This window comes from Schistocerca gregaria, chromosome 10 (genome assembly GCF_023897955.1).
Source record: "Schistocerca gregaria isolate iqSchGreg1 chromosome 10, iqSchGreg1.2, whole genome shotgun sequence".
NCBI lineage: Eukaryota > Metazoa > Arthropoda > Insecta > Orthoptera > Acrididae > Schistocerca > Schistocerca gregaria.
Window position 1 is genome coordinate 220,671,544 of NC_064929.1, and position 22,315 is coordinate 220,693,858.

General features: G+C 45.0%; 1 protein-coding gene across 1 annotated transcript in view; it reads right to left on the bottom strand.

The window, feature by feature from the left end:
* Positions 1-21,391, bottom strand: part of LOC126293432 (UDP-glucosyltransferase 2-like) — a 71,179-nt gene extending 49,788 nt beyond the window's left edge. The window contains exon 1 of the mRNA XM_049986657.1: positions 21,293-21,391. Coding sequence (XP_049842614.1) covers positions 21,293-21,310 — 18 coding nt within the window. The 5' untranslated portion in view covers positions 21,311-21,391. The remainder of the gene's footprint in view (positions 1-21,292) is intronic.
* Between the last annotated feature and the right edge of the window lie 924 nt (positions 21,392-22,315).

Here is a 22,315-nt window from a genome sequence, read left to right on the forward strand (position 1 = left end):
GCTGTCGCGAGATAAGAAGAGTAAGGTGGGTGCGGAACTACTTCCCAATCCAACTACCGTGTAGAGTTTTTTGTCAGTGTAGCAGAATGCGAGGCGGCGTTATCGTGCAGTAGCGCCACTTCACGCAGTCTTCTTGCTCTCTGTTCTTGGACTGCGTCTGCAAGTGTGTCGGTTGTTGACGATAAATGTAATCAGTGATGCTCGCACCTCGGGGAAGACATTCGTAGCACACCACACTGACTCTGTTCCGCCAGAAGCATAACGTTATCTTTGGGTGGATGCGCGCAGGTCTTTGTACAGGGATTTACTACTTTGTTTGGATTCAACCAGTACTTTATTTTCCTCATGTTATCATAAAAACACTATTTCTCGTCTCCAGTAACAATACAGGATACGAATGGCCGGTGTTGTTCACGAGCCAATCGATGACGAGCAAGCAGAGTCGTATATATGGCCACCAACAGATTTTTGTGATTTTTGGCTCAGGGTATGAGGTACCCATACACTATATTTCCGAGCCTTCTCCCACTGCATTCAAACGTCGCACGATGATGCGATAATAGCAGTTGATCACATTTGCCTGAACTACACTGACGGGGATCAATGTGGATTAATGCTTTTAAATTACTTTCAGCAAACCCCGAAGTTCTTCCTGAACGCAGAGACTCGCTAATCTCAAAACGATCTACTGTCTTCTTGCCGTGCTCTGTCCAGTGTTACCGCCATACACGGCGTAAATGTTTCTGGCTGCTCCGCTGCTGTCACCCTTCTGTTGATTCACATGCCTCCAAGCACCATAGAACTTAACAGGTGAGGTCGTTAGTCCGCTAGACTTAGAACTACTTAAACCTAACTAATCTAAGGACATCACAGGCATCCATGCCCGAGGCAGGATTCGAACCTGCGACTGTAGCAGCTGCGCGGTTCCAGACTCAATCGCTTAGAACCGCTCGGTCACAGCGGGCGGCCTTCTAATGAACTCAAACAGAATACGATGTCGGAAGTGTTCAGATTTCTCCACCTGGCACTCCATTTTATAGCGTCCGCAGCTGCTCGCACTGCCTCCAAATGAGAAATCGACAATACGTAAACTCAAATGGCAACAATGAACTACAAATAACTGAATGACAATCGATGAATAATCCCAGAGAAATATACAAAACAAAAACTCTACGAACTCATCAACATAATATTTACCACGTTAACTCATTTATAAATGAGGTGATTTATAGATGGGATTTAGATTCTTTAAGGAATCGTACGTTTACTGATAGGATCGAATAGAAAGTGACATAGGTATTGGACAAGTAATCCAAGGATTATGAAGAAGTGATTGCAAAAGCTATTACCTAAAAACAAAAAAATGAGCGTAGGGTCTATAGGAATTTAAAATTTAAGTAGTTTCTTTTTCATGAAACTCTATACAAAATAGCGAACAAGCCGAAAAACTTTTATGTTCAAAACGGATTTTCTTTAAAAACTAAGAAACTATAGCTCCGATCTAGAAATGATAAACGAGAAAGTGGTAGGGCTTGGAAAATTCTGCCAATGATATTTATAATTACCGGTTGCTGTCTTAGGTTTCGAGATACTTCGAAAAAAACGCTAAAAGTCCCGTTATCTGTGACTCTTTAACATTCAAGTTTCCGTACTTGCTATTTAAGTATAGGCCGCGGTAAATCAAAAAGATTTACTTGAAAAGATTTTTAAAAATTTTTTTTCGGGATTCCCATTTTAGGGAAAAAGGGCAGTCTCGAGATTATATATATTCTCAGCGGATGACCAGACAGTGACGATATTAGATTTACTTTCTTCGTAAAGACTTGTGCTACCATAGTATTGAATACATGATTTTATTAGTTGTACGGCTCACTAAATGATATCGAAAAATCTACACTTCTGTTGGGCGTGTTTAACTATCTTAGTTTTTCGACGCTCCGTTTGCCCTCACTCCGCCACCCGCTTGCACGCTGCAAGTTGCCACCCGTCACCAGCGTACTGCTAAAAATCAAATAAATCAAGCTGTTTCTTCCTGAAAACATAAATATTGAATGTTAACTTCCAACAAGGGCATCGTCGTAAAATATTGACTGCGTTCACTAGATTTAAGGAAATAAGTTTATCGACTTCAGAAAGTCGTAGGAAAAATTATAAAATGTGGAAAAATGTAAGCAATTCCTTTCTTTAAAAATTGTTTTTACATAGTAAAAGCTTAAGTAGGTAGTTAAAAACCACGGCCAACAATAGTGCAATTTTATTAAGCCCTATTCTGATCCTTACAATTAATGAAATCGTAAAAAATATTTAATAACATGGTAGAGAAGGAAATAACCCTGAAAATGTTATTGTAGGGTCATCCGCTGAGAACAGCTAGCCAATTATCAGGAGCGCCTTTTTCAATAAATCGACGTATCTCAAAAAATACTTTTTATTTTTCAAACTACTGCTGTTTTTACTTACTATGGGCTGTACCTACAATAAATTACAAGTATGGGAACGTAGATGTTCACGAGTTATAGTGCACCCGATTTTTAACGATTTTTTCGATACACCTCGAAACGTAAGAAAGGAATCGATACTTATAAATAAAAGGATTGGTTGATCTTTTTAAACCGTACAACTTCTCATTTAATATTTTCCGAACTAAGCTATAGTTCTTTATTTAAGAACAACCGTTTTTTAAAACTTAGCGAAATTTTTAGACCATATGCGCCATCTTGGATCGAGTTTCATGAAGAAGAAACTTTAATTTTCTATAGGCTTAAAATTTTTCCAAATTTAACAGTAGGCTGTCACAGAGCGCTTGGACTCTGGCGAAGGAGGTAATTCTAACATGTTTCCACAGTATAATGTAACTGGAATTCCGCCACGGCCTGGCGCCTCGTTTGCTGTTTTTCGATAAGGGTGCGGCTAATATCGATTATGCTCATTTGTGTGTGTGTGTGTGTGTGTGTGTGTGTGTGTGTGTGTGTGTGTGTCAAATGTTGGTACGGTGGCATGTGCTTGCGCGAATACAGTTTCGAACGCTGAATTTAAAATTTCCGTGTTCTGTACGCTGTCTTCTGTTTTGACAGCAGGCAGAGAGGGAAACTGGCGGCTGCAACAGCAGCCCTAACGATTTTCGCCCTGAGCAGAGGAGAACTGCGGCCATACCACACAGGCTAGGCCAGCGGTCGTCAAAGTTGTCTCCTCAAAAGCCAGTGGTTACAGTGTGGGACGCACCCGTACTGATCTTAATAATAACTGGTAGCGTATATAAATCATGAGCTGCAGACAGCCTAGGGCGCGGTAAGATGGCCGCCGTCCCCAAGTACTTGTCGTTAAATGTCGGCGGTATTCGGAATACTTCGGGTCAACTGGTCCTTTTCAGGTCGCTGCCGACCTCGGCGACCTAACAACTGTGACTCTATAGTTGCGTAATGAACAGTTGGTTTGAGTAACTTTGACTAGAAAGGGTATTTGTATTCACGCTCTAAGACAAAGCGAGAAATTAAGCAAGGCAATGACGCGTTGGTCCATCTCTGGTCCTCCTGCAAGCAGTTACTCGGCTTGGCATCGATTGACAGAGGTCTTACAAGGGAGACGGCTTGACCGTGGGGTCGGGGATTTGTCCGAAATTTTGTGTGGTGGAAGGGGACCCCTAACACATCACGTAGTTAAAGTATTAGGACGCACTACTCGGAAAATCCAGAGAAAAATCGATGCAAAGTTCCTTAGGTGCCGTATGAGTATACAATGTTAGTCCATTGCCGACACGCCGTCTGGCATACATGTTAGCGCTCGGACCCTTTACGCCAGAGGTCTCGGGTTCGATTCCTCCTCCAGCACTTTTTTTTCTTCTGTTGCTTGCAAAATTGCAGCGCATCGTTACAGGAGAATCGTGAAATTAATTCCCGGGAAGATTGTATAAAATTGCATTCTCTAATTCACCATCAGTTATCGTCACCAATATTCCGAGACATGATTCAATATGCCTGGTTTGTCTCAAAATTATCAGAAACTCAACACATTTTCGTAAATGTAAATGGGGCATGTTTTTCTACAGATTTATTGTAAACGCTTTCTGATTGTAAAAAATGCGCTTTTATATGTTGCGCAAGTTTTCGCAAAAATTGCTTTGTTTTTACGATATTTACCACGGCGGTTCTTGTTCATAGTTACTATATGTATAAAAATTGAATGTTTCCCAATCAGACTTTGTTAAAAACCCAATGTTTTTTTCCTCATATACTTTACAATGAAAAATGGAAAACCCACCACCATGAATTGTGTTGTTGGACAAAAAGAAAATAATTTTTATTCAGTAACGTACTTAATTTCTTAAAGATAGCGTAGGTTTGGGAAACTTTCTGAATAATTGGTGGAATAACAAAAGAAAATGAAACTGGAGGAACCGAACCCGAGACCTCTGGCGTAAGAATCCGAACCCTAAACATCTAAGACAGACGGGGGCTCGGCAATGCACTAACGTTTTATACTCATACGGCACCTAAGAAACTCTGGATCGATTTTTCCCGGGATTTTCCGGGTAGTGCGTCCTAATATTGTAAGCACGTGAGGTGTTAGGGGTCCCCTTCCACCACACACAATTTCGGACAAATCCCCGACCCCACGGTCGTGCCGTCTCCTTGTTAGATGTCCTCCTGAGGGATACCGTACCAGATTCTCTTCAGCTGGCGCGTCAGATCGTCAAACATCGGAGCTGATTGCAGAGCCCTGCCCGTAAGGCTCCAAACATTTGGTACTGCGGAGAGGTCCTGCTACCTTGCAGGTCGAGGTGGGGTTTGGCAAACACGAGGAGAAGTGGTAGATATTCTCGCACTGTGCGGCTGGGCATTATCCTGCTAAAATTTAACCTCACGTTGGCTTCCCACGAAGGACATGTAACCGGGGCGAAGAATATCGTCGCGGTACCGCTGTGGTGCCAAGCATGACAACCAGAGGAGTCCTACCAAAAGGAGCGGCACCGCACACCGCACACCGCACACCGCCACTCGCTGTCCTCGGGCCGTTTGGCGGGCGACAGTCGGGCTGGGGAGGGCGCCTCCAGCTACGTCTTGGCCCCGCACTCTCACTGACTGGAGTGGAACTGACTTCTTTGGTGAGTCCGGCTCCGAACTGAGCCCCAATGACCAGCAAGGATGTGTCTGCAGGCGCTCCAGACGGCGGGGGCGTATAGCGCCACTGAGCCACCACCACAATGATTAAATGCCAGTTTTCTTCTACTCATTGCGTTATATTAGAACAGCCGCAGATCTATGTCATATTCCTTGCTAGAAATAAGCACCGCGTTCGAAGGTGACTCTCTCTGTAACAGGCTTTCAGGAATACCAATCACTTCTTTGTCAAAATACATAGTATATGATTGATGGAAAATTTCATATGAAGATGTGAAACAAATACTAACAAAGAGATAGAGAAGCTGGCCAGTACTTACCTCAGCCCAGTGCAGCCGATAGATACACAAAACAGAACAGAAAATTTACGTAGCAGAGGAAAGGTAGACAGGGAGGGTAGCAAAGATGGAGGCATGGGTGTCAGAGGCAAGCCAAAGATATTCTACTCTAAGTACTACGCCAGCGTCAAACCAAAGAGGATGCATACAGAAGTAAAGAGGTATATACTATAAACACAACTATGTAGGATGAAAAGATGCGTGACTGGCTTTAGCTGGCACAGTACTTACAGTAGAACATCTTTGGCTTCACTCTGACACCCATGCCTCAATCTTTGCTACCCTCCCTGTTTACCTTTCCCCTGTTGCTTTATAACCTGGGTTGAGTAACTGAATCCACTTTCCCTTCTTTCCCCTTTTACCCCCCCTCTCTCCTCCCTCACGAAAGAACAAACTTCCGAAAGCTAGGATACATAAATTTTCGTTTCTGATTTGTGTATCTGAGCTGAGCTGAACTGAGGTAAGCACTGGCCAGCCCCTCTCTCTTTGTTAAAATACGTACTTTTGCACCTGATCGGTACGAGTTGCCCGTACTGGAGCATAGATCAGACATCCCCCCCCCCCCCCCCCTTCATCCGCTTAACCCACTGTGGCTGCCGTTTTGTTCCTCTACATCTACATGACTACTCTGCAATTCACATTTAAGTGCTTGGCACAGGGTTCATCGAACCACAATCATACTATCTCTCTACTATTCCACTCCCTAACAGCGCGCGGGAAAAATGAACACCTAAACCTTTCTGTTCGAGCTCTGATTCCTCTTATTTTATTTTGATGATCATTCCTACCTTTGTAGGTTGGGCTCAACAAAATATTTTCGCATTCGGAAGAGAAAGTTGGTGACTGAAATTTCGTAAAAAGATCTCGCCGCGACGAAAAACGTCTTTGCTGTAATGACTTCCATCCCAATTCGCGTATCATATCTGCCACTCTCTCTCCCCTATTACGTGATAATACAAAACGAGCTGCCCTTTTTTTGCACCCTTTCGATGTTCTCCGTCAGTCCCACCTGGTAAGGATCCCACACCGCGCAGCAATATTCTAACAGAGGACGAACGAGTGTAGTGTAAGCTGTCTCTTTAGTGGACTTGTTGCATTTTCTAAGTGTCCTGCCAATGAAACGCAACCTTTGGCTCGCCTTCCCGACAATATTATCTATGTGGTCTTTCCAGCTGAAGTTGTTCGTAATTTTAACACCCAGCTACTTAGTTGAATTGACAACCTTGACAATTGTACTATTTATCGAGTAATCGAACTCCAACGGACTTCTTTTGGAACTCATGTGGGTCACCTCACACTTTTCGTTATTTAGCGTCAACTGCCACCTGCCACACCATACAGCAATCTTTTCTAAATCGCTTTGCAACTGATACTGGTCTTCGGCTGACCTTACTAGACGGTAAATTACAGCACCATCTGCGACCAACCTAAGAGAACTGCTGAGATTGTCACCCAGGTCATTTATATAGATCAGGAACAGCAGTGGTCCCAGGACGCTTCCTCTGTCCTTGAGGTGGGCAGCCGACTTTGCTTCGCCCACGGCGCAGTTTTCCAACGTCAGTTAAAACTAAGCACGTCTGGAAAGATTACTGTCCCTGTAAATCTCTTTGTTACTGAACAGTGGTCACACACTCTCGAGAAGCTCCTAACTTTGACATCTTGGATCCGGCAGTCAGTTGCTAGTTGCACACGGTATTTTTATTACCGCAGTGGGCGAGATGGGCGCCGCAGGAGGCGGCGCTGCTGCGTTACGCCTTGCGTAAGCCTGGCCTCCATATCTGCCAGTCACTCACCTCCTCGCCTGTTCCAAAGTCCCTTACTTTGTTTCATGCCCGTATCTTATTCTTCCCTTTGCCCCTTCACTCGCCAAAACGACCTCGACGTGGGGAGCGTTGGGCGGTAGGCATGCATCAAAATAAGACAGCCTCTGTGTGCTATACACGTACGACACGTAAGTGCAACGAATCCGAGACTGCTTTCGCTCGCTCGCCCGCCGGCCACGTCGCAGTGTTGGGGAATGAAGCTGCCGAGGCTGTAGTCAGACTACCTAGGCCGTTTAGCTGTTCTGTCACTTCAGATGATTTCGTTTTGCCGCGTGTAGGAACACTGCGTGCTGCTGGTCTTCTCTAACGGGACAAACTGTAAGAAATTAAACGCTTCCCGACGGCTCGGAACACTCCCTCCCTCTTCGCGACGAGATACTTTCAACTCGGCTGCGTACTCGCCACCGTGTTTTCAGTCGCCGTCGCTTAAGTGGACACCCCGCACAACTCTGTGCTCACTTCAACCGACCTTTGACAGAGAGCCATTTTCTGACCCGATGCCGATTTTATAACCGTTCACACTTTAAAGTATATTTGCCATCCGAATGATCAGATATTTTAGCACATACAGCTCGAGCTGTAGATCGCGTTAAAAGCAAAACATCTCGTCGTGGTAACATGGCGAAGGAAACTTAAATTCCAACCGTTTGACCATCTACATCAAAGGGGACGCGATCATTTTCAGCTGTCCCTGTCCTCCAGTCGATTAGATTCAGAGTATTATCGACTACAAATTCATTCAGCAATTGACCATTTAACCTATCACCCCGGTTGTTTGGCGCCCTAAAGCGACAAAAAACTCAAAGTAAAACGTTAAATTGTTTCTTTATTTCAGAGCTATGCAGCAGAGTAGCGATCACAAGTGAAACATAAACCACACAAAATTAATTCTTGTCATAAAGCAACGCCACGAAGGGACCCGAACTTGAACTCAGCGACGAGCTGTACGTTGACCCCGGCACAGGTTCAGAACGGTGCTGCGCAGACTTGTCACCGCTCTCGCAGTGTTGCAGGCTCCGTCCACAGCTGCGCCTCATTCCCAGTTATAACGCCACACACGACCACCTCGAGCCTGCCCTACAGGTAGAGTCCACAGGTTGAGAACCGGAGATCTGGCGGACCTAGCAACTGGCCACTTAGCGGGATAGGCAACACCGAGGTACGACGGAAATGTGCAGGGGCGCCGTCGACAACCCTGTACTGGCCCACGGTGCAATGCCTACCACAGACCACGTTACGTGGCGTAACTCGGAAATAAGTTCCAGACAAAACGTTAACATTTTACTCGTACTCTGATCCGTTCATTACACCCACCAAGATCGTGCAGTTACTTTTGAATCGGCCTGTCCATGAGTAGTGCTTAAACGAAAAGTCGTAACAAATAAATTGGTTGAAATTTGCATCTGGCGCTTGGGATAACGTACTGAGACATCTAGCGACGAGAATTGTCGAGAATGTAATGTCCTGTTCAGGAGACAAGCAGGCAGCTGCGTGTTCCTTCATTTAAGGGTCAGCGCAAACTGAGCCGCCTGTGAAGAGACTTGACGTTACAATGCCTCCTACAACGTGCCGTGCACCTCCTGAGACGTGTAGACATTGGGTGCCCACGGCGGTTGCCAACAGATTCGAGGCGCGCCCTCTGTAATCTTTCTCAAACGATTTTACAGGAACTATTCCCTAATTTATTTAAATTTATCAGACGTAGTTTAATTTTTCCTTACACATAGGATTCAAACTCGAGAAAATGGATTTCATGTAGCACGTTCACTTCCGATTGCATGCGGGCGAAGATGAAATATTCCTAACATCCCTCATATCTCCTAAATCTCTCGAGAGGTCGAAGCGAGATTTTGGCAAATGATAGCACACAAAGAGGAGAATATTTTGGCAAACGATTCACACACAGCTTTATCAACGGCTGTATAGCAGAACCTATAGTTTTTCTTCAATATACTATAGTAATTTTTAAGTCATCAACAGCTAGTTAAAGAATTTCCTAGTATGAAAATAAACATGAAATTCCTGCTCTTGCGTTATTGAGAACCTATTATTGATCTCAGGTTGCAATTTGCTTGTTTAATAAGACACACTGTTTCAGGATTCTGTCGCAATAGGTGATTTTGTTAAATTATACTGTTTCGGCAAAGAAAGCAAAATTTAATGTGGCATTGTGGCACACAATGTCGTCACGAAGCTCTGTCTGTTAGCTACAGTCAACTGTTCTCTTAGCAAAGATTATACTGTCTTATGTGTTTACAAGGATTACACATCATAGTCGCAAATGATGCTGTGTCGAACGTGGTGTGCAAGATTCCTTTATAGGATTTCGCATGGCTCGCGGCTACTGTATTCCAGTATCCGTTATGTGGCTTGACACACCATCGACCATATACAACACAGACTGCGCATGGTCTATGTGACACACAAACGTTCAAAGATTTTACTGCCGACAGCAGCATCGTTGGTGGCTGTGATATATATACGTAACAGGATCGTACAGTCTTTGATAGGTGAACACAGTTGACTTTAGGTAGTAAACATATCCCTGTGAGAGTTCTATGAGTATATATATATATATATATATATATACAAGGAACAGAATTATATGACTGACATTCATGTTTCGTACCTGCTTATTTTTGAATGTGCCTAATCACATGTTACTTTCATGGTATGTAATTCTACAGGGCAGTATAGATGATTTTTTTTTTATTCGGGTGTTGAAATTTGTAATTACGCGAAGTAATGATTTATCTCTACTTGGTTTACAGAACTCGATAAAGGGATAACGTAGTCCCGAAATATGTTCTGTTACCTCATCCGTATTGATATAATACGCAATGTAAAAAGGCTCTATTCAGTACCTTGTAATAATTTTGGCAACATCTGCTTCGACGCAGAACGTCATATTTCGAGTAAAAACGATCGTTTACCTGCTTACTAAGACAACCTCAGATAACATTTAATAATAGACCGATTACAGTTATCGACATGGCGGCTGTAAGACAGACCATTATGGTCGAAAACAAACGTAAGGTTTTCAATCAACTAAGAAAATAAATTAACGGGACACCATCGGAAATGAGATGTTTTGGTCGCGCCCAACTAAAGAAAGGTTAATAAGCCGAAGATGTATCAAAACAACCAAAAAACTGGAAAATAAGACACACGAATAGATCTAGAATAAATGAAACGAAACTGTACAGAAAAATAAAAATAACTGCGATCGAGTAATTCGCTTGACCTATATAGACGCACGCACCATCACCAAAACAACGAGATAGTGTAAAAATGACACACGATTTTCTCTAGAATAAACCGAACCAAAAATTACAAAAATCGGACATTTGCAATCGAATTCTTCCCTTGACCTGTATAGCTCAAACGAAGACAGGGATACCTCACACTCTCCCAGAAAACGACGACTTAATAGAAAACCAACACGCACACAAATTCCTCCAGACAAACCAAAAGAAATTATATATAAAATAATTTGGAATCGCTGTAGAAACTAAAATTAACAGGTCAAAAACCGAAAAAATAACTACCAAAAACTCACTTCCATTCAACTAAATCTTTACTACATAACGAATAAAAAAAGAATCCACCACAAAAGTGAGACACCAATAACAATAATACGACTACTTAAGGATCAGTCGAAATAATATACGCAGCTCCACAACGTCACTTTCGAAAAAGCACCCAAATTTTGGTAAAAACCTAAATTATCAATAACACTATTACTTCTTTCACTCACGACGATTTGAGCTATGAAGATAGGTTCCTAACTTCACCCTCAACAAACTTGCTACATTAGAGACACAGCCTAATAATTGTGAGAAAATACATATTACTTTTCGTTTTACTCGCAACAATTTAAGTTTTGGTCTTAAGTTACTGAGGAGCCTTACCGTCGGAAATCGTGTCAAATACAGAAACAGTCAAATATTTGTGAGAAAAAATAGAATTGTAATCGCTAATAGTTTCTAGATCGACAATTTAAGCTGTGCTCGCAGGTTCCACCAAAAGAATACCCACGTGTAGTACGTCACGGAATAAACAGCATAGTTTACAGATATGGTAGATCACACAAATAACTAAGACAACCGCACAGGCTGCTTACATCTTTCGCAGTGTAAACTAATGACGCCATATAGGACGACATGGGTCAAAGCAGATGGGTGGAATCGGACCGTTCCCTTGATCCTGATTTTGTGTATGTATATTTATTCTCTAGCATATAAGTATCGATATTTTCTGTTGGTTCAGTTACTACACAAACTTTATCTGCATTATTCGTAATGAATTTTGCTTTGGCCATTAAATTAACTTCTTCATTGCTAGACACTTAATTCTGATACTAAACGCCTACTTTTTGTATCACTGGGAACCTTACTGGCTGAGCAAAGTGTACAATAAAATACGCACAGTTCTGCACTCGTTTTTTTCTGTTTTTCTTCATCAGACTTCCGTCTGGTCCACCGTCACTGCCTCTCCTCCGCCAACATCTTCATGTCACACTTGCAACCTGTACGCTCAGTTATATGCCGGATGTATTCCAATCTCTGTCTCCCCCTACAGTTTTTACCGTCTACAGCTCCCTCGAGTACTATTCCCTGATATCTCTTAACAGATGTCCCATCACCCTGTCCGTTCTTCTTGTCAGTGTTTTCTATATACCCCTTTCCTCGCCGATTCTGCAGAGAACCTCCTCATTCCTTACCTTATCAGTCCACCTGATTTTTAGCATTCTTCTGTATCGCCACATCTCAAGTGCTTCTGTTCTGGTTTCCTCACTACCATACAATGCTGTGCTCCAAACGTACATCCTCGGAAATTTCTTCTTCCAATTAAGACTAATGTTTGATGCCAATAGATTTCTTTTGGCCAGGAATGTCCTACGGTCTGGTTTTTATGTCCTTGTTTCGTCCATTATGTGCTATTTTGATTCCTTCTACTTCGTGGTCATAATTTCCATGTCAAGTTTCTGGGTATTCTCATTTCTGCTATTCCTCATTACTTTCGTCTTAGTCAATCCATATTCTGTAGTGTTTAGACTGTTCATTCCGTTCAACAGGTCCTACAATTCTTCCACACGTTTACTGAGGATAGCAGTGCAGCCAACGAATCTGTTGGTATCCTTTCACCGACTCTTAAATCTTTCTTTTGCTTCCGTCATTGCTTCTTCGATGTATAGACTGAACGGTAGGGGCGGAAGACTGCATCTCTTACATTTCGTTCTTAGCCTTCCAGTCTTACTGTTCCCTCTTGCTTCTTTTACATTCTGTTTGTTATATCCCCCCCCCCCCTCTGCTTTTACTTTACTGCTGTTTTCCTGGGCCTTTCGAACATCTTGTACGATTTTACGTTGTCGAACGCTTTTTCTACGTTGTCAAATCCTAAGAGCGTGTCTTGATTTTTTTACAGTCTCGCTTCCATTACCACGCGTAAGGTCAGGACTGCCTTTCTGGTGCCTTAACCTTTCCTGAAGCCAAACTAACCATCTAGTCTACTCTAAATGTTCCTTTTGCAGTCTCCTGTATATCACTCTTATCGACAGCTTGGATGCACGATCTGTTTAATGTTTCTTAAATCTTTTATTTTACACGCCTCATTTTGTAGGACAAAGTAAAGGTGCATATCTTCACCGTCACTGAACGAGTCGGTACATAAAATTAACATCAGAAAAGTTACGGAAATCTTATGCAGACGGCAAACCGTTGAGTATATATTAGCATTGTCGACAACATAACGGAGAAATTGACTTATTTCCAGGAAGTCCTCGACGAAATGGGCGGAATGAGCCTTGGGGAAATTCTTCAGCTCGAACTTTCAAGTTCGGGACTACTGCTAATGTATTTTTAAATCCTTGTGGATGGAACAGAATATCCGGGCGTTACTGTAAAAGAGTTGAGGAGGTGCGACGCAAAAGCAGCCTGTCAGCTGATTGTGCGCAGGTCAATTAAGCGAAGTGGATTTGCGCTGAGACGAATATGGGGCAATATCCACAGCAGCAGCAAAGCATGAAATGAGAGAAGGTTCCGTTGCAAATAGTAAGGCAGGGAAGAGAGTGAGCTGCTGGGAAGAGCCCGGAAACAGTGATGTCCTCGTCAGGATCGACTGCACACCAAAGACAAGAACAGTAATTCAACTGTACGCGCCAACGTCGTAAGCAGAAGATTGCTTAACAGAGCGAGATCAGTATATGAGGATACTCAGCAAGTAATTCGGTGCACAAATTGAGATGAAAATGCAGGGCACTCTGGATGGTCAGTTCCGTTACGCAATGAGTCGTCATTATCGACTTAGGTAGAGGCAGGTTGCGTAGTTTAAGCGCCGCTAGCAGATAAGGCGACACAGCCTGCGGTGCGTTCTTGTTTGTTCTGCGTTTAGTGTTGGCGTTCTAAACGCCACACAGGGTTACCAGGTGTCTGCCACTCGTGAAGTGTAGTCTAGTGTAGCGTAGTCTAGTGTAGTGTGCGGTCTCAGAGGATCTCACAGCAAGGCTGGTATTTACGTGCCTACGTTGTGTCTTGTATGGAGAACACAGAAGCCGCAGACCTGTCTATCAAAGGTGTGAAGCGAAAAATTAAGTATAGTCCACGACGCGCCAATACTAGAGCTTCATTCGGCCAGTGTATGAGAACGAGAGCACACAGACCTCACACTTAATTTCAATTCTTTACGAGACTTTTTCTCACTGACAACTCTCACAAAATTCTCGCATGAAGCATGGCGTTTTAATTTACTACTTTCTTACTAATCACTGTATTCGTGACACATTTTGCAAGACAGTATTCACATACACCACTGAATCTACCAGAAAAATTACATCACTGTCGCGACAGACAGTTCAGGAGATACCTAAGAAACATCGAGCGGCGTGAAAGTTAAACTGCAGGGCGAAATTCGCTGGAGATTTACACTTATATGGTAATTTACATATAAATGGGTAATCGATTATGTAATTACATGTGAATGTGATAATTGCGCAGCATTCTGTGTCAGTGAGTCATTGTGCATGTGGAACATACAGCTGGTGCTAAGAACCTTAAATATCGCAGCGCGTCAGCAATCGTTGGTTAATACTAAATAATAATAAACTTCCCGAATCAGGAGTATATAAAATTACATGCGAGGATTGTCCAAAATTTTACATCGGGCAAACGGGGTCTCAGGTATAAAGAGCATATTCCTACTAGAAGCGGTGACGGTACTAAGGGCTCTGCTTATGCGGAACACCTTGTGCAAACGGCTCATGCGCCGAGCCCTCCGATTAATATCGAGTTACTTCATGCCAAGGTTAAGGGCTTAAAACTGGATGTTTTGGAAGAAATATGATAAAGATAATATCCTTAACGACCAACTCCCACTAAGAAACAGAAAATTTTTTGAAGGTTTCGCAACATTAATTTGTTCTTCATACTTGTAAATCGGATGATCTGGGGATTTTCACATGCGTGCGCTGATTGGCGAGCGCGGTTGGTCAAGCTGTTCATCTTTTTTCATTTTTCCTCATTTCCTTTTACGATGAGGTGATTTTAGCCCTTTGAACACCTCACGTTCTATCCCTATATCTTTATTACCACGACGTCTTTAGATTACGCCGCACCCCCCCCCCCCCCCCCTCTAGGCTAACTACTGGCTTTAGGAATAGGTTTTAAGAGTTCCTCCAGTTGTCATAGGTAGCTTCATATATGTTTCTTTCCTAACATAAGCAACCGTGTGCGGTTATTTTTAGGCTTCATCTCCTATTTAGCTCGTCACTTATTCTATCCATTCTATTTTTTGGTATACGTTTATCCACGGTTGCGAATATAAGGGCTATTTAGCCACGACCCATGTATAAACTTTTAAATATTGGTATGCGCATGCGCATTCATGTAACTCCCCTTGTCTTGCGCATGTGCGTAGGTAGCGGGTCGGGCGTGTAAGTGAGCGACCATTTGTAGCTGCAGTTATGGCGGGTCATGGCCCATCGAACACAGGCCGGTGTGAGGTGGAGCGAACACCATTATGTTAAGTAGTGGTTTAGATTTTGTATATATATACTGTTTGTGTTTGCCTTTTTCGTTTAGAAATGTATAGCTATGGTGTTTTTTTAATCATTGACAAAGGTGAAACTTCCTGGCAGATTAAAACTGTGTGCCCGACCGAGACTCGAACTCGGGACCTTTGCCTCTCGCGGGCAAGTGTTCTACCAACAAAGGTCTTCTTAGGCACTTGTGGGTTTTAATCTTCTGAAGAAGGTGTAGTTATCTAAACCGAAACCTAGGTTAACACTAGGTGCTTTTTTCGCAATCGAGGCGGGTTTCTAGGGTTGTTTCTTAAGAACAACTGGTGCTCTTCTAACCACGCACGCACACTCCGAGCTGTGCGACACATTGCATTGTCCTTCTGGTAGATGCCGTCGTGACGAGGGGAAAGAAAATACTTGCAAGGGTGGACGTGGTCCATAAGGGTAGATGCATACTTGTGTCGGTTCACTGTGCCTTCGAGAATGACAAGATCGTCCAGGGAACGGCACGAAAACACTGCCCAGGCCGTAACGCTCCCCCCTCCGGCCGGGACGTTTACGTCGTGTCGGCAGGGAGTCTGCTTTCAGACGTTCCAAGCCGACGGAGCATAAAGCGCCATTAATCTGCAAACGCCTCACGTCGCCACTCACTGGACGCCCAGCCGCAGCACCGCGGCGCTGACTCGAGCCCTCGGCCCGGGTGTAGGGACGAGCCGCCTGCTGCGCCGGCACACAGCCAGCACCGTTCGCCGAACCGTCCTTGAGGAGACTCTGTTGGCAGCCTTCGGTTCATCTGGGAGGTCAGCTGTTAAACAGCTGCACGTCTGTTCGCCTGTACAAGTGTCCGCAGCCGTCGTTCAGCCCTGTCTGTCATCTGTGGACCGCGATGCACCCCAGTTGGCTCGGTGCCGGTCTTGGGTAGCGCCATTTTGCCATGGACGCCATACTTGAACCACGACAGCACATGAACAGGCTACGTAGTGAGCCGCTTCGGAAATGCTTCCACTTTCTACATCTACATCCATACTCCGCAAGCCACCTGACGGTGTGTGGCGGAGGTTACTATGAGTACCTCTATCGGTTCTCCCTTCTATTCCAGTCTCGTATTGTTCGTGGAGAGGATTGTCGGTATACCTCTGTGTGGGCTCTAATCTCTCTCGTTTTATCCTCACGGTCTTTTGGCGAGATATACGTAGGAGGGAGCAATATACTGCTTGACTCGTCGATGAAGGTATGTTCTCGAAACTTTAACAAAAGCGTCTCTCCTGCAGGTGTCTTCCACTGTAGTTTATCTATCATCTCCGTAACGCTTTAACGATTACTAAATGATCCTGTAACGAAGCGCGCTGCTCTCCGTTGGATCTTTCTCTATCAACCCTATCTGGTACGTATCCCACACCAGTGAGCAGTATTCAAGCAGTGGTCGAACAAGTGTACTGTAACCTACTTCCTTTGCTTTCGGATTGCATTTACTTAGGATTCTTCCAATGAATCTGTCTGGCATCTGCTCTAACGACGATCAACTTTATATGATCATTCCATTTTAAATCACTCCTAATGCCTACTCCCAGATAATCTATGGAATTAACTGCTTCCAGTTGCTGACCTATATTGTAGCTAAATTATAAGGGATCTTTCTTTCTATGTATTCGCAGCACGAAATCAAATGATGGTGCCTTTTGGACGTGAGACAAACCGCTCCGTCTGCGCATTACGAAAAAGACTGCATTTTTTCCCGCTCCCCCCCCCCCTTCCCCGCCCCTTCTTCCCCTTCCCCCCCTTGCCTCCTCCCCCGCCCCCTCCACTGCTAGTGCTGCCATATGACGTCTGCGGGTCGTTGTTCCAAGTTGACGTCAAACATATGGGGGGGGGGGCATACGTTCTGACTGGGCCGTTTTTTAATAAATAAATTCCAGCAAACACTAACGTATGGGTACTTTTTTCGAAAAATTAACGAAAAAAGATTTCTTGTCCTAATTGTAGTCTGTAAACCAAATTAAAACGAAAAAAAAACAGGTCTGAAATACCATCAGCAACTTCTCTAATAGAGATTGGGCAATCGTTCGAAATCACTTGTTTCGCTTCTTCCACGGTTTCGTCGTCAAATGGTGTGCTGGGACGGCGAGGGCTCCCGTCATCTTCAGCGACTTTCCGACCTCCTCCGAAACGCGTATACCTCTCGTAAACCCTCGTTTACTCATAAGACTGCCACCAAAAGCAATATTTACCGTTTCTAATACTTTTCTGCACTTCATTCCTGTCAGATACCAAACTGTAATACTAGTAATCTCGCCCACATTTACACAAAATTATCACCGATACTACCAACACGCATCTAACCATTCTGACAGCTTGCAACAGACTAAATATCCGATGACGCTACCTCTGTACACACATTTTCCAGACATACTCACCTACGCAAGAACTAAAAATCACGCGAATCAATCTAATACAATATGCGAAATAACAAAATTCGGGTTACTTTTTGAACACACACTTGCATTTCAATGTTGTGAAGAGTGAACAATATATCACTGATGACTGAAGTCTCTATTATGTGAATCTGTTTACTTAACTTGGAAAAACGCTTCGAACTTAGGCATCAACCCAATATTTGATCCTGAATGAGATTTTCACTCTGCTGCGGAGTGTGCGCTGATATGAAACTATGAAACTTCCTGACAGATTTAAACTGAGTGCCAGACCGAAACTCGAACTCGGGACCTTCGCCTTTCGCGGGCAAGTGCTCTACCAACTGAGCTACCGAAGCACGATTCACGCCCCGCCCTCACAGCTAGGCTTCTGCCAGTACCTCGTCTCCTACCTTCCAAACTTTACAGAAGCTCTCCCGCGAACCTTGCAGAACTAGCACTTCTGAAAGAAAGGATATTGCGGAGACATGGCTTAGCCACAGTCTGGGGAGTTCCAGAATGAGATTTTAACTCTGCAGCGGAGTGTGCGCTGATATTACGGTAGGGCACTTGCCCGCGAAAGGCAAAGGTCCCGAGTTCGAGTCTCGGTCTGGCACACAGTTTTAATCTGCCAGGTAGTTTCCGTATTTGATCGTTGGCAAAATTGTACCCTCTGTGGCAGATTGAAAATGATGATGTTGGAGGCTATTTTTGTGAGGAAGGGCGGGTGAGGGGTTTTGGATGGGGAGCTAGGAGTGGGGGGAGGTGAAGACAGCTACAGAAACACAATACAGTTTTCCGTGATCTCCTCCACGAACGAGAACTCAGTCCGCCTCTGGTTACTACAGCAGCACTGATGCATTCTCCGAGCTGTTCCAGTCTTCCTGACAGTGGAAGTGCATAAGAGGTCCTTCATATGTCCCCAGAGGAAAAAGTCACAAGGTGTCAGGCCAGGTGGGCGGTGGGCGGGGGGAAGAACCGGGAGAACCTCTGGAGGCACGTCACGTGCCCCACCGCGCCCTCTCCCCTGAGCAACGATGCTGGAGTTCATCATTCGGGCGTCTCGATGCTCCAATGAGGCGGTGCGCCGTCTTGTCGGAAGATGAAATTCTCAGAATCAACAGTCATTTGTGGAAAAAACTAAGACGTCAAAATTTCAAAATAGGAAGTAAGTCGCAGTGATAACAAAAACGGCCCTTACAGCTTCGACTGTGAAATTGCACAGAAAACATCAACTTTCGGCGAATTTCGTTCACTCGTCACAATTCGTCAGCATTTTCAATTCGTGAGGATTTTCAGTTCATGCACTAGAAAATAGAGTGCCATGTGGAGAAGTCATGAGTAGAATGAGATTTTCAGTCTGCAGCGGTGTGTGCGCTGATACGACACTTCCTGGCAGATTAAAGCTGTGTGCCGGACCGAGACTGTAACTCGGGACCTTTGCCTTTCGCGGGCAAGTGCTCTACCAACTGAGCTACCCAAGCACGACTCACGCTCCGTTAGGAGACGAGGTACTGGCAGAAGTAAAGCTGTGAGGACGGGGCGTGATTCGTGCTTGGGTAGCTCAGATGGTAGAGCACTTGCCCGCGAAAGGCAAAGGTCCCGAATTCGAGTATCGGTCCGGCACACAGTTTTAATCTGCCACGAAGTTTCAAGTCATGAGTACGTTGAGTGCCCCAAACTCTGACATACTGGCTATCAACCTTTCCAGATAAATTGCAGGTTGCTTCGTCGCATATCAGACTGTAGGCGAAATGTTTCGCTGCGAAATTGTAGGCGCCTGCCGCATTCTTCAGCTTTTCTTTCTTCCTCGAGCTACAAACCGCCTCCGCAAAATCTCCCATACGATTTGGTGCAGTGATCAAAGTTCGTGGCATGCACTGGCCGTTGATTACTTTGGACCGCATACGAAATTTTCTCTCGCACTTTCCCCGATTGAATGTGGCACACTTTATCGGCCGTTATTTTCAGTTTACAGACGCACCCAGTGTTCCTAAATTGTCGACACGAACGCACGGTGCTCTGTTTACATTGCGGTTCTTTTCCGTAATTCCTTCTGAATGCACGCTGCACTGTTGTAACAGATACACACGTCGCATGCAAAAAAAATCTTAAATAAATAAATAAAATACTTGTCACCATTTTGTCAAGGCGTATTAGTGGACTCGACCCAATCTCGGCGAGTCCCCAGTTCTGTTTAACACGTATCAAATATAGTGGCCCTGTATCACAGACGCAGGCATTGGTTTGAAAATGAAAGTACTCGTTCGAAACTAGTTAGCGCTAAAGGTAATGTGCAACTGTGCCAGAAAACTAAATAAATAATAAAATTACAATTAAATCAATGCAATTAGCTGCTGAAGGGCGTTGATATACATCAACGGGGACAGTTGAATTTGTGTGCCCCGACCGGAACTCGAACCCTGGATCTCCTGCTTACATGGCAGATGCATTATCCAATTTCTTTTTTCTATTGTGCGTTGCGTTTGGTCTGAGCGGACGTTGCAAGACATCCGTTTAAGTTGATCGTTCATTCCTTTACTCGGTTTCTTTTATTACAGAGAGCCCTCTGGCGAAGACGGAGCATTTTGTTCGCTTCCGTTCTTTGATCTGCTCGGGGCGGACGTCGTAAGGCGTCCGTTTAAGTTCGTTGTTGACCGATTAACTCGGAGGGCAGCTAACCGTCTGACCGAACACTCTGAGCTTCCGTGTCGGCTCCATCTGAGCCACCGACGGCACAGAGGATAGCGTGACTGCAGGGATTTATCGCCGGCGCGCTCCCCGTGAGAGCCACATTATCAACTTGCAGTCCACACACTACATCCGTAGTGCCCCTGCCATTATACCCATTACTCGCGGCAGACAATCCACCGGGTCCTATTAGAGTTCAGGCAAATCGTGTGCATCCGCACTGAAGGTCATCAGGCGGTTAGCCTTCAAATAAATAATACGCGAAATGTATTTCCAGTTGTCAATACGAACAACCGTCAGCTGTAGAATGGAATGACAATAAAAAATTCGTCCCGGACCGGAGCTCGAACCCGGCTTTCCCGCTGTGGGCGAGGGGTCGCCTTAACTGCTCTGGCTCTCCCTGCCCTCACGGGCAGACCCAAACTTCCACACGTCGTGGGTCCTGCGTCAGAACCGGTATTCGTGCACACATTACGTGATTCCCGTACAGGGGAGGAAAGTCGCTGCCCGATAAATACGATATCGCAGTTCCTGTTTTGCAGGTTGCATGCGTGCCTCTCCGAAGTAACATTATATCGTTCTTCTTAACAACACAGCCACTGTAATATCGCAAATAAATAATAGAGTTGCTGGTTTCCTATGCGAGGGCAGTGCCGTCAAAGTATTGTGTTTGCTATAGTCAGCAGGTGCGGTCACCCTGCGAATGAATGTACCCCTGCTGAATGGGACGTTTCTTAGTGTCAATCTCGCCCCAAGCCAGTTCATGTGGGCGGGGCTCACGCAGGTGAATAAAAAGTATCGCGTGTTTAAACGTAGCTGCCGACTTCAAGAATTGCCCGCCGTGTTTGAGAGAGTGGGTGGTAAACGCCACAGCAACGCACCCTTGACCACTCACCTCGAAGCGGGCCTTCATGCCGGACTGCGCTCAGCGAGTGTTCCCGACCTGCCACACCTTCCACGACTGAGCGCCCGCCGAAGCTCACTCGTAGGTTTTGGCGCTAATCTCTCTTTGCAGTTGACGTCAGAGGCGGAAGGCGCGCAGTGGGGGGACCCTGGCCTTGGAACCGGCCGCTGCTCATCCGCGGTCAGCATTGCACGTCGGGGCCCGGGGCGTTGCGTCACCCAAGCCGCGCGCTGCCGACTCACGGGCGAACGAGTCGACCGAGTGGAACGGCGTGAGGTGATTAATCACTGAGGCGGGCACGGGACCGCGGCTGGTCAAAAACTCGTAGCAATCAGAGATACCAACAACTGTACTTTCGTTTATAAGATACTTTAATACAGGACCAGTTTCGACACTGGATTATCGTCATCTTCAGGCCCGTATGCAGACTGAATGGTGATGTGCAACCGTCGGTGCTTCAGGACAGGCACCATGTATCTTCAGTACTGTTGTGGATTTCTCTTCACACTACGTGTGCCCTCCACTCATCTGGCAATGTTTGTTAACAACATTGTGCGACAGATTGCAGAGCACCGTCAACGTGCGATGTTAATGCCCTTTACTACTTGACGACTAGTTTCGAGCCTAAGCTCATTAACAAATCAACCTGTAAGCTATGCAACAACATAGATTGCGACAGACACATCGCTCTTCATTCACAGTATTAAAGTATCTTCCTTTCGAAATCCCGTACTGTCGTATCCCATTGGGAGGCGAAAGTGTGGGCTTTGGCCTTCCTCCGTGCCGCCCTGTGACGCCCCCCTCGGGCTGGTTCAAATGGCTCTGAGCACTTTGCGACTTAACTTCTGAGGTCATCAGTCGCCTAGAACTTAGAACTACTTAAACCTAACTAACCTAAGGACATCACACACATCTATGCCCGAGGCAGAATTCGAACCTGCGACCTTAGCGGTCTCTCGGTTCCAGACTAGAACCGCACGGCCACTCCGGCCGGCTCCTCGCGCTGGGCACCGC